The 13,250-nt window shown below is 40.4% G+C and overlaps 2 protein-coding genes across 5 annotated transcripts in view; one reads left to right on the forward strand and one right to left on the reverse strand.

Annotated features, from left to right (window-relative positions):
- fgf13b (fibroblast growth factor 13b) overlaps nt 1-1,919 on the reverse strand; it is an 18,581-nt gene extending 16,662 nt beyond the window's left edge. Inside the window, exon 1 of the mRNA XM_085289428.1 lies at nt 1,629-1,919. Coding sequence (XP_085145554.1) covers nt 1,629-1,677 — 49 coding nt within the window. The 5' untranslated portion in view covers nt 1,678-1,919. The remainder of the gene's footprint in view (nt 1-1,628) is intronic.
- The window catches only part of f9b (coagulation factor IXb), a 20,157-nt gene extending 7,125 nt beyond the window's left edge, over nt 1-13,032 (forward strand). Inside the window, exons 1-8 of one of the 4 annotated variants that reach the window (XM_085289423.1) lie at nt 7,900-8,056; nt 8,909-9,075; nt 9,298-9,322; nt 9,414-9,527; nt 9,627-9,758; nt 11,162-11,523; nt 11,938-12,082; nt 12,347-13,032. In XM_085289423.1, coding sequence (XP_085145549.1) covers nt 7,969-8,056; nt 8,909-9,075; nt 9,298-9,322; nt 9,414-9,527; nt 9,627-9,758; nt 11,162-11,523; nt 11,938-12,082; nt 12,347-12,906 — 1,593 coding nt within the window. In that variant the 5' untranslated portion in view covers nt 7,900-7,968 and the 3' untranslated portion in view covers nt 12,907-13,032. Of the gene's footprint in view, nt 1-7,899; nt 8,057-8,908; nt 9,076-9,297; nt 9,323-9,413; nt 9,528-9,626; nt 9,759-11,161; nt 11,524-11,937; nt 12,083-12,346 lie in introns of those variants that run through there. The other 3 variants (XM_085289425.1, XM_085289424.1, XM_085289426.1) reach the window with 3 other exon arrangements.
- The last annotated feature ends 218 nt before the right edge of the window (nt 13,033-13,250 follow it).

A 13,250-nucleotide genomic window follows, 5' to 3' on the forward strand; every position in this document is an offset into this window, starting at 1 on the left:
CCCAGACTCAAGAGCATGGAGGAGATTCCAGGAGACCAGCAGTTACTGTAGGAAAGCTGGACAAGGCTGTAGAAGGTCTTTGACCCATCAGCAGGACCAGAATAACAGAACTGATGCTCCGTGCTTTTCACGGATGTGTGCAGGTTCACCGTAAGCACATGTGACAGTCCTGAAAGGGTCTGGAGCAGCTGCCTGTAACATCGTTCAGCATGACCAGTTTGGTGGTTTGTGATTGATGGTCTAGGACACACAGACTTACAGGTCAGGCAACAGCACCTTGACTGCTTTTAAGTATTGCTATGAAATCCTTGGACCCATTGTCAGAGAGTTTCCAGAGACGACGAGTCTCTCTGGCCACAGCTTATTTGAATTAAGTAGCCTAGATTTCAACTTTATTCAATTAAGAAGCAGCAAATATTAAACTCTGAGCTTTTGAGTGCAAAGCGATGTTTATGCAAAAAGGAAATAAATCAGCTGAACTAATGAGAAGAAATACTTGAAACTTAAGACGATTTCTCATTAAAGATTAGTTAGAAATGCTCAGAATATCTATATTTAATATATCAGCTGCCTGTCAACTAAACAACCAATCATAGCCACAAATGCTAGGTTACAACAGTGTCGTTCACTAATAATGATAATAATACATAAAAAACTAAATAAAATTGCCAATGTGCTCTGGCTAACTGTCCCATCCACCTCCCCTTAAGCAGGGCTACAGCTTTCTGGCTCAATGCTTGTTTTTTATTTTTGCTCTCCACATGTTTTTAGAACAGATAGCGTTAGCCTCTTTCCCCAGCATTAAGCACAAATGTGACTTATTTGTGTTATAGACCCACATTTACCTTTTAGATCTCCAGTCTCTTTTAATATTTTGTTTAAACTGCAATCTTTGGATTTTTGTTATATTAAACTCTTCCTGTATCTGCTAAATTTGTCTTTCTTAAGTTATAAAAATTGGTATTTTTATGTTGGCCAAATTCTTAGTGCTAAATAAAGCAAATAAAATGCATGCAAGATACAGTCATGAATGACACGGGTTTCACGTACAGCTTATTATTCATGATAGAGCACAGCTTGCAGGCAACTCCCTTTTTTTGTCTCCATGGCAATCATAGTTTCCCAGTTTCCTTTGCGGTGTACTCCACGTCGATTTTACTGCTGTCCAGGGGGGAGGAATGAATGAATTTGTGCACGGGGGGCACACACCACATTTTAACGATTTTTTAGCTCGTAACGCAATAAATTCTTAAACAAAAGCAATAAATTCACAGGTTTGTGTTTCTCCTTACATATTTAAAATACCTCAAAGCTGTCAAATACAAAACCAATAGAGAGAAAACATCCACGAAATAATAATTAAAAAAAAAACCCACGTGTTTCATTTGCATTATACCTAAACACACGTTTCCAAATGGTTTAAGTGTGTATGTTGAAGCTTCCACACAATGCCCTGTATGCCCTGTATTGTGGGAACAATAGGATTAAGTGGCCATGGAGCGGGCTGGACTCAGCATCATCGCACACCTTTTGGCTACCACATCTTTCTTCTTTTTTTCCTTCCCTCTATAAACAATAAATAAATACATAAAATGTCTCCCTCCTGACTCGGGTTCACCGTTACTCACCTTTGGAAGCATGATCTTTATCCTCTTTGCTTTTCGTTATCACGTTCATGGAGCTCCGTCGCTTCTACCGGTCGCTGAATCAAACTTCAGGTGAAACGTTCACTTTTTTCATCCTCCTCTAATGTGTCCGGTCCCTTTGCGCACGGTCCAGCTCTTTCCCCTCTTTCCTTGTCCCCCTGTCTCTTGCTCCTCTGATGCTGCTCTCTGCACAGCTCCACTCTGTCTGTGCACCTACATGTCACCATGTACCAGCAGGAGCGCTTCCCCTCCGATCCTGCACGCGCGAAAACTGCACTCGCACGCGCACAGTGACAAACTGATGATGGCGCGCGAGCCAAAGACAGCTCATTGTATTCTGACTGAATGAGGAATTAAAAGTAGCCTATCATTTTCCATCAGCTCTGCAGAGATGCAGTCACTGGATTCATCTGTAACTGTGTTGCAGGGATTTGAAAACATTACACGGGCTTAACTGGCGTTTGTTCATGTTCTACTATATTTTTAAGTACCGTAAGTGGCTTATTTTTGCTGCTGGCTGTTGAACCACTGACCTCAATGCCTTTTGCGGAGTCCGAAAGAAATGACAAAACACACAGCCATGTATTCATTGGTGACCAACACCCATGATTAGAAATGAGTACATCAGAGGGACGGTGTTGAGACAAAGTTAGAGAGACAAGGTTGAGATGGTTTGAACATGGGCAGGGAAGGTTCAGTGGATATTATCTGAAAAAAGGGGAAATAAGACTGGGGAAAACTAAAACTGAACACTAAGCACACAAGACAAAGACTACAGAAATAAGATAGGAAGAGACTAAACAGAGGAACATCACAGATGGAGACAATACATGGGTAACACTGGGAAGGCAGGTTCAACTAAAAAAAAGGGAGATCTGATGACCTGCTGATGAGCACCTATTTTAGAAACACACAGCTCTTCCTTTTTATCTTTTTTTTCTCCAAAACCCAAAACTCTGGGTCAACAACCCAGGTGCCATGGCAAAAAGATGAAGAAGATAATGAAGAATTGGTGATTTATAGGAAACCTGCAGTCCTTCATGTTTAAATAAATACGTAATTAATAAAGTGTTTTGCAAGCTCGCTATTTCTAAACGTTAAACTGATATATTTTTAAAAACTGCAGATATCCTGCAGCTCTTTCTCCGAGTAGTCAGGGGATCTTTGAAACAAATTTAACAGCTATAAATACAACAAAGACAAAACAAGTGAGAAGGACTTTCCACCAGCTGACAAAGCAAACAGTTCTCCTTATAACGCCTCTACTGCATCAAACATTAAAAGACTGAGCAATAATGAAGACATTGGTTACAGCAGACATACAGAAACTGAAAGATGCACATTTTTGCTCTTACTGAAGAAAAGAAGATCAGTGTAATCACAAGGTTGTCTTCTTTCCAAGAAATGCAAATCCACTACTGCACTCAGCACTCTAGCACTATGCAAATGAATCCATTTATTGATCACTTAATCAATTTTTGCTGAAAAGTAGTTTTTTCTTTTTTGTGTGTGTTTTTTTCTGTGGTCAACACTTGTTTTGGATCCCATTTAAACTTCATACTTAGTATTGGTTTTGGGTAATGTGTTTTTCTTTTCCATATTATAATATTCCAGCACTTTTCTGCCCTAAAGGCCTGTTTTTGATTCATTTCTTGTTGACTGAATGAAAAGTGGCTTCACGTGCTAAAGGCTTCAGTTTGTTAGTGTGATGGTTGTTCGTAGTAAAGAAGTCGGGTCAGAGATAAATTTAGTTTCTTCTGTTAACCTACATCAGGGGTGTCAAACTCAAATACACAGTGGGCCAAAATTCAAAACTGGAACAAAGTCGCGGGCTAACATTAATATTTATTGAAAAACAAAATCTTCCTCCAGATATAAGAATGAATCTTTTCTTATGGACTCAAACAAGTTTTGCTGAAAAACTGAATATGGAACAAGCAAAGCTTAATACTAAATGATATATATATTAGCTGTATAATACCAGTAGGCCAGCTCTAATAGTAATTTGGTATGGCTTCGCGGGCCAAATGTAATTAGGCTGCGGGCCAAATTTGGCCCGCGGGCCAGAGTTTGACACCTAGGACCTACATCAAGCTTTTATATGGCACAACAGGAGTGTGATGCTGGAAGTAGCTTTGATTTTTCTTGTTTCTGTGGCAGATTGTCAAGAATTCATTATAAAGGACTTTTTAAACTGTGAAATGACCCAGGCAGAGGGTAATAGCAAGTGAGAATAAAGAGCTGAGCTCAAGGCAACCTATGTGTCTCCTGATTTTCACTAACAGGTTGCAAATGCGTGACTTCATTGGCTAAAATGAATCACATGTTTAACCAGTTTGATCTTGTGTTGTCACAGTGGCAGTTCCTCTTCCACCCCCTTCATGTCTTCAGTTGTAATCTAAAGAGGCAAAACAAAAGGGCTGACAAGAAGCCCAGCAATTATGATGGTCGAAACTATTTTATTGCCTCTCTGTAAACTTGACCTGAAAAATAACTGGTTCACATTGAAAACAGCAGTAAGAACAATCACAACAACACTCTACAAGTGTATGCAAGATACATTCATTTGAGAACAAGAAGCACTCAGAGAGCGCAACAAGCATTAAGACACATATTTTTAAATAGCTCTATATAGCATTATTATCACTTGGACCTTCAAATCAATCTAAAGACCTTTAAGATAGTTCAAAGGTCAAATGGGACATGATATGGTGCATTCGATATGCTGACAAAACAGACCACACTTGTAAGAATCATAGTTTCTTATAAGTGTTGTTATAAGAGTTTTTGTCAATTTTCAACCAAGTTGACATTGAAGACCTTGGTAGATGTATGTAAAATTTTAATGGATGGTTAAGACGATCCCAGGCCACACCCCTAGTTTTATCAGAATTCTTTCGAGCTACCCTGTTTACAGACAGAATGACACATATGCATGCAAGCATTAACCTTCTTGGGAAGTTAATAAAGGAAAACAATACCTAAACCTTAAAGAAGGGGTACAATGGAATAAAAACATGAAAATTAAATATTAGAGATTTGAAAAAAGGCACAATGGCACAGTGATTAGCACTTTCACTTGATAGGAGAAAAGTCCTTGGTTTGAATCCAGTCTGGGAGTTTCTGTGTGGAGTTTGTGTTGGTCTCCTTGTGTCTGCATGGGTTCTCTCAGTGCACTCTGGCTTCCTCAGGTCTTTGGATTGTGACTCTAAATTGGCTATAGGTGTGAATATGAGCACGGTTGTCTGTGTTAGTCTTGCGACTGATTGGCGACTCATCCAGGAAGGACTGTGTCTCTTGCCCTGGGATAGGCTGAAGCTCTCCTGTGCCCTTAAATCGGATAAGCAAAAGAAAATGAATGGATTAAAAGAAAAAAGAAAAGCCTGTGAAAAAAGAAAATATGCATCCTCAGGCCACACTGATTCAAGCCTGTATATTCAAGGAGTGTCTCTTTGGAGCGGCTTCTTCCCAAACCTTCACCTCACCGCATTCACTGAATATCATGAATAGAATTATTTGCTTCAGTGAAATTTCCTGCACCACGAGAAATGATGTTACTGCGTTTTGTTAAAGATTTTTGTCCTTGCATGACCCTTCAAAATGCTGCTACTACATCTCTTGTATGACGACTTTGTATAATGGAGCTGTGACATCGTCATAGTGGCTTTTTGACTCTAAGCCAACAGACCAAAGCACAGCTGTCCCTCTGTAAGATCCCCCTTCTGGAGGATTACTGATCTGGGACCAGCTGCTCTATTAGAACAAGAAGTGGTACATAAGTCTGCTCCTTTTCCCAGGAGTCAAACCCACTCTCATTTCTGGGGGGGAGTCAAACCCACTCTGCCCAGAAATATAGATCTCACACACAGAGAAAGGTAACACGTGCATGTGTGTTTGAATGCAGCGCAAGTTAAACACAGAAACCATTACAGGGGAGTTTGCTTGTCTTGTTTGTGAGTGTTGCCACATTAGGGCAAAGACATGGAAATGAGAAATGAATTATACTCTTTACTCTACAGGGGGATTAGATTAACCATCTCTGATCATGTTCATGTCATTAGTTTCAGCATGTTTTCAAGTGGGACAAACACCTGGCCACAGTGGAAACACTGTACCCAGGGGCAGGTGTATTAGTCAAAATATTCTCATTCAGCCAGTCATAATTCCTCCGCACTGTGTGAGTGTCTGAGATCAGCTGCACACCACTCAGTGTTGTTGAGGGAACAGCAATGACCTCATGACTCACTAATGGCAACCGAGCTGAATGATTTTAATGGGAATGAGAGGGGGCACTTCTGTACTGACTGGAGAAAATGGGGACATGAATAGAGGAGGTAATTGACTCGATGTCATGCCTAGATCTGGAGCATCGAGTCCTACAAATCAAGCCAAGATTTCAGCAGCTCTGTTAACAGCAAACATTGATATCAAATAGATAAAAGTCCATCAAAAACACTGGTGGTAATAGGATTTTCCTGCTTTTAACCCACTTTTTTACTTTTTCTTTTTTTTACTTCTCTCTGTCATCTGTAAAGCTTGAAACCAGTACCACCCTCCTCATCTTCAGAGCTATCAAATCTGTTCCCAGGACACCAATCAGCAGGCAGCGATCTAATCATAATTGCTACAAACCTGCTAATTGTGAAATCCCCCTTCCCATTTTACGCTCTAATATCTAATTTGCGAGTGAGATGAATTTAAAGGCTTACATAAGTTGCCATAAAAAGAGGGCTGCGACCCCCTGCTCGCTCCATCTATGCCATCGTCAGCCAATAAATGACCACACGGGCGCTGTTGCTAAGGAGCTGCTGGCTCAAGGTCAGCTGACCTAGCTGTCAGTCACAGTGATTTATCACCAGTCAAACCCTGCGTAGCTCACGTTCTAATAAAACAGCCTTCAACACTTAGTACAGATCTGACATTATTTACTTCAGTGTGCGAGTTTCAGCATCAACTGATGAGTTTCTGTGAGCATTTCAGTGAGCATTTTTATAAATCGAGGACATTTACTCTTCAGATTTAAAGTGAACTCTGAACAGGAGCCCCAGTCACCGCAAATTTATGGACTAATGGATTAAAACATTAGAGAGCAGAAATAGAAATAAATCCAATATTCAGAAAACCTGATTTGGTGGCGTCAGTTGTACAAGAATATCTTATACAACAAAGTTGGTGACTTTATCCACCCTCAACTACTGGATCCTCCAGACAGACAAACATTTTAAGCATGAGTTTTGTTTTTTGTTTTTTATTTCCTAATATATTCAACTTTTTTGGTAATTTTGTAATTTTGGTGGTTTAATTAATACTTTTTTTCCCCTAAGGTGGAAATCTTTAATGACTTTAAGAAACAAGAATTGGATCCACAAGTTTGAATTCATTTTGGATTTTCTGTAATCTAAACATAAAATCATTTTTCAATAGTTTAATAACTGGTGCTGAAGGTTCTACAGTGTCTTTTAACCTGAGACAGCCTTTTAACTTCGCCAAGGTCTAAAAGAACTTTCATCTTTGGATGAGATGAAATTCTGTTGAAAAGTTTTAGACAAAGATTGATCTGCTCACAATGACAAGAGGTATGTTTGGAGGCATAAATGTGAGGCTTTCAAACCTAAGAACACTGTACTAACTGTCTAGCATGGTGGCATCAGTTCTAAAAATGCTTTACAGTAAGTCTCAAATTCCTGTTTATGTGCCAGAGGTGGCAGAGCTGATATGCAAGGTTCTTACTTGCCTTTGGGATCAACTTTGGGTTCGGTCACTTGATCAAGGACACTAGCTCAATGACCTGAGCCGTCATTACAAACTTACCCAGAAATGGAGAAGTACAAACTTGTGGGTGTGTGTTTTCGTAAATGTGCCTGTGTGAGTGCACTCAACTCATCTGAAACCTCACGTAAGCCTTGCAAAAGCTGCTTATCGGAAAAGACTCATCATGATAAACAACAGCTGGTAATGTTCACACACACGCGTGCACACACACACACGTACACACGCTAATGTCCAAACTGTCCCATCAGCAGTCAATATCTGATGTTGCTCAATTTCACCCTGACGTGTAGAAAAAAAGCACCTTCTTTTATTCTTTTATGGGACACCTCTCTTTTCTTCCATGCACACATGAAGTTTTTCTCCACATCCTTCCCTTAAACATACTTCGCACGCACACACACACACAAATCTGAAAAAACAAACACCCACAGTTACACACACATGCACTGCAGACATACCGGTGAGCAAACACTGTGTTGCTGTACTTTGGAGCGCTGGATAAGGCTTTGAGTTTAGTGTCAAAGTCAGACAGACAATTGACAACGACAAGATGGCCAGAGTGTGTGCACTGGTTTGCTTTGCTGGTTTTTTGCTGGACATGTATGGAGTGGGTGCTGAGATCACAGAAGAAAACACAGGTAAAAAGCAGCAGAGCAGGTATTGACCCAGGTGGCAGGAAAATGAGTTCAGCAAAGTTTAGAGCTGCACAAAATATAGGAAAAGGCTGGTGGCTAAGCAGGTGATCACTGAATAACCTCGATTCTTAAAGTTCTTATTCACTTGGATCTGTAAAGATTCCTAAGTGCTTAGGCTGTCGGTGTAAATATTTGTAACTATTTATGAGGATGTTAAGTTGATATAATTTAGACAATTTGGTGCTTGTTTGGTGGCTGTTTGCAAGACGTCTTGTGCTGGAAAGGCAGGGATGATAGCTGGACCACTGAGTTAGGTACATGTAGCAGCCAGTCTGGATTATCCTAAGCGGATGTAAAACTGTAGCAAGTATCAGCTCTTTGTTTGGCTCAATTAAATGATTAAGGTAAAGCATCATGTGTCAAAGGGATCACCAGATATATGAAGATGAGACCATAGCAGAGTCTCTACACAAGTGAGAACACCAATAATATGATTACTGCAGAGGAATATCATAGACTGTACATAGAAGATGGCCATTGGACAGCAAAGTTGTACATTTTTAGCCTCAAGCTGAGCTTTTTGGTCACCATAAAGGTGTTTTGATGAGTGCATTGTCGATCTGAATGAAAAAGTACAGAATTTCAGCCTGCTTCCAACAAACCCTGCTGCCAGATTTAAGACACTTCCGCGCTGGTTTCACTTTCAGTCCTGGTACCTGTCCATCTTTGATGTACTTTTATATTATGCATATAGGTTTTATATACATATATATCCCTGAAAGCAGCCTTTATCAATAGTTCTGAATAATTATGCTAAACTTAGTGAGGACTCTTTGTCTTTTGTTACCCTTTCAGGAGCTGTGTTCGTGTCTCAGCAGACGGCACACACCGTGCTGCATCGTAAGCGCAGATATAACACTGCTTTTGAAGAACTTAAACAAGGTAACCTGGAGCGGGAATGTGTGGAAGAAATTTGCAGCATGGAGGAGGCCAGAGAGGTGTTTGAGGATGATGAGAAAACTGTAGGTCTCTCTCTCTCTCTCTCTCTCTCACACACACACACACACACACACACACACACACACACACACACACACACACACACACACACAATCCTATGCCTTTACCAGTATTAAGATCTTGACTGTTTATATCTCCAAAAGTGGGCAGTTACAGTGGTCTAGTGATCAGAGCTTGATGGATGGTTGGTGAACTTCCCATTTAATTTGATCTTCCTTTTGCAGATGGAGTTCTGGGCAGGCTATATCGGTAAGACGAACAAAGTACAAGTTCTCATGTTTGCTGAGAATTTATAGCACACAGTCTTCTCTAAACCTGTGGTGTGATCTGTCGTGTGTAGATGGCGACCAGTGTAAGCCACCCCCCTGTCAGAATGGAGGTGTGTGTAAAGATGGGATCAACAGTTATCTTTGCTTGTGCCAACCAAACTTCAGTGGCAAGAACTGTGAGATCGGTGAGTGTGGATCTGAATAACTCGGCTGAAACAACGTTTGAGCTAAGACCATAAAGTTTTGTCAGCGAAAGCTAATTCTGTTTTCCTGACTTTTTCCAGAAGTGAACAAGCAGTGTGTGGTGAACAATGGCGAATGTTCTCATTTCTGTGTAATGAAGGCTAATCAAGCTGTGTGCAGGTGCGCAACTGGTTACATACTTGGGCCAAACAAGAAGAGCTGTGAGCCAATAGGTAAAACCACACACAGCATTTAGTGCAGTGGTAAGAGCGTTTTGTTTTGTTTTTTTCTGAACGAGTCTGACTTCATTCTGACTTCAACTACAATACAGTTTCTAAGGTTTTACATATGAAGACATAATAAAAAAAAAACCTTATCTTTATCAGGTTTTAATATTTGCTAAATACAGTTAGAAAAAAAAAGACTGAACAACTATGGCTTGTTTAGAAGCCTCTAAAGAGCATGGCAATAAAGCATGGCATTGGCTATGATTTGGGCTTGTTTTGAAGCAGATCATCTGAGTCCCTTGTAGTCACTGGGTCAACCATGAACTCCTCTGTATACCAAAGTGTTTAAAGCCAAGTGTGAGGCCATATGTGTCCAGAAGAATGATCCTGAGCAGAGCAGCAAATCTACAACAGAATGGCTGAAAAAGAAAAGAATCAAGGCATCGCTATGGCCCAGTCAAAGTCCAGAACTCAACCTGATTAAAATGCTGTGGTGTGACAGTAAGAGAGCTGTGCATAAACAAATGCCTGCAAACCTCAATGAAATGAAGCAACGTTGTAAAGAAGAGTACTGAGATACTGATAAAGCCACAAAGAAAAACCATTAATTTAAGATATTGCTGCTAATGGTGGTCTGGAAGCTACTGAATCACGGTATATAGTTTATTTTATATTGCGTCTGCATTTCGGCTTAGTTTTTGTTACATACGTAATGACTTGGAATAATATTTCATTTGTTGTTGTTTATCCATGGTTGTATTTACCTCATTTAAAAACCAAGTACAGATTAGTTAGCTTTTTACAATGTCCTGATGCATGAAACCTTAGAAAGGACGAACCGTGTAGTTTCCTTTTTACCATGAATACATGTAAATTTTATATTCCACAGAGAGGCAACAATCATAAAGGAAATAAACTTTCATGTAAATATTCATGATGATTGTTCAAAATGCAATTGTTCCTCCTCATACTTCTCCTGAAGTTGTCTTCCTAACACGTCTCCAGTGGAAGTGGTGGGGTGCAAAATTTATAGTTCTCATTTTTACGCTCGTTCATGCTTCTGCAGCCGGACTAAGTAAATCATATGAACGGGAAAAAATTCTTCTTTTCTTTTATCACAAAAAACATTCAGGGAACTTAACAGTAATCACATTCATCTATGATACACTGCTTAAACATAATATAACTGGACTTTGCTAAAGATGAAGTGTTCAAAGGGAACAGAAAGGAAAGAGGTTTTTTTCTTTTCTTTTTTTTCTTTCTATTTTTGGGTCAGCAATCTGCACATGTGAGAAAAAATCTGAAGAACTATACTTCCAACCCCATAAAAGATGACAATGTAAAATTTAAACAAATCTAGGAGGCAGAAATGTAATATTTCCCCTATTATTTCACTTTTATTTCTCCAGAGCCATTCAGCTGTGGTCGTGTGAATCTGTCCTCCAGCTCTCTCACCAGGTCCATTCTCGAACCAAGATCGTCAAACTTCTCCTACAACGATACCCGAAACGATTACTTCTATGATGAAGATATATCAGAGTATGATTATCTGAACCATCCCATGACCGACTCAAACCCAAGCAATGACTCTCTGGACTCTGAGGCTGTGATTGGCCGTCGACATGTGAGAAGTGTCACCGATACACCAAAAACAAAGACAGAGATGTCGTCCTGGGGGTATGCCACACTCCCCAATGTCACAGCTCAAGAGAAAACTGACCAAAGAATTGTGGGAGGAGATACGGCCATTCCTGGAGAGATACCTTGGCAGGTACTGTGATATAGGCTGGAGAGGGAAGAGCTGGGGATGCAGTGAAGGCCAATATGTGAAGAACTGGAACCAAAAATCCCAGCAGGGCAAGAACATTTGCTTTAGATGTAGCTGTAAAGTAAGACGTAAGCTGTAATCCTCGAATAGTCAGCAACTTTTAAATCTGTGCAATAGTTTAAATAGAAAGACTTTTGAATAGACTTTGACATTTAAACTTGCACTTGAGCGCCAGGTTTAATAAAGATGTATTAGAGGTGTAAGTCTAGTGTTTGAAGCCTGTCCCATGCAGAGAGAACGTGCTGCTTTTGAGTGTTTTTTGTTTTCAGTTGCTCAAAAAATGTGCAAGAAATGGTAGGTTCTTTAAAACTGCTCTTCTGTTGCAAGTTTTCTTTGCCTTTCTTTCTGTGTTTGAAGGTGGCCCTGATGTCCCGCCCAGACAGCGTGCAGAGAGCGCGGCCCTTCTGTGGAGGATCCCTGCTCGCTGACTTATGGGTCATCACTGCTGCCCATTGTCTGTGGAACAACGATGGCACAGAACGTAAATTCTTCATCAGAGTTGGTAAGAAGAACAAAGGCTACTTGCATTCTTTAACATTAAATCTTTCACTTGAACTAAAGTACAGATAATACTGTTTTGTCCTAAAGTATTAGGGATCAGGCAAATCCTTTTTCGTTTCAGCTTCATGGCTTTTTAACAAATTATGTTTCAATTATGTTTCTTTAATGTTTTTTTTTCACAAGTTGTCCAGTACTTTAGACTTTGCTTCCTTGTGCAGAAATTTACATTGTCTTAGAAAATCTTTATCTTAATCTATGCTTCCAGGTGAACATGATGTGAACAAAGATGAGGGTCCAGAGCGAGACCATGAGGTGGCCGAAAGGCATCCCCACCACAAGTATGATTTCAAGACCTCACCATATAACCATGACATTGCGCTCCTAAAGCTTGGCAGTCCAGTGGACTTGTCCAACAAGCGGCGTCCCATTTGCCTGGGCCCCAAAGAATTCATACAGAACATTGTGAGAGAATCCACGGTCTCCCTTGTGAGTGGATGGGGCCGGATAAGGTTTCAAGGCCCCGAGGCCACCAAGCTCCAGAAGCTGGAAGTCCCCTATGTGGACCGCACCAAATGTAAACAGAGCAGCCGAGACCATATCACCCGATTTATGTTCTGTGCAGGCTTTGAAAGTGAACAGAAGGACTCGTGCCAGGGGGACAGCGGTGGGCCGCATGCCACCAATTACAAAGGAACTTGGTTCCTGACAGGCATCATCAGCTGGGGAGAGGAGTGTGCCAAAGACGGGAAGTATGGCATCTATACCCGGGTCTCACACTACTACAAATGGATCAGTAACGTAACACAGATCAATATAAACGATTAACAGGATTCATGAATCAGCTGTAAAAATAAACAAGTAGCATGTGTTGAGTTTAGCCCCCGAGGAAGTGAATGAAGTGAGAAATCCCCCGTGTTCTTTTTTAGTACCTCAATAAAACATATCAACTTATCTGAGTGTTTGAGTATCATATGATGATGACAAACATGATTTAAGCAAATTTGCATCAACAGGAAGCTCTATATGAATACCCCATTTTATCAATGAAATGAAGTGGTAGTGAATTTTTCTTGGCCATTATCCTGCTCTAAGACGCACCATAAAACTAACAAGAGGACTATGGACGTATCGTTCAAGCAAAGGCTATACAAAAGGGACAAATCACATCA

Source organism: Mchenga conophoros, linkage group LG10, assembly GCF_057382185.1.
Source record: "Mchenga conophoros isolate Kocher_MC1m ecotype Shallow Benthic linkage group LG10, M_conophoros_male_GT1.1, whole genome shotgun sequence".
NCBI lineage: Eukaryota > Metazoa > Chordata > Actinopteri > Cichliformes > Cichlidae > Mchenga > Mchenga conophoros.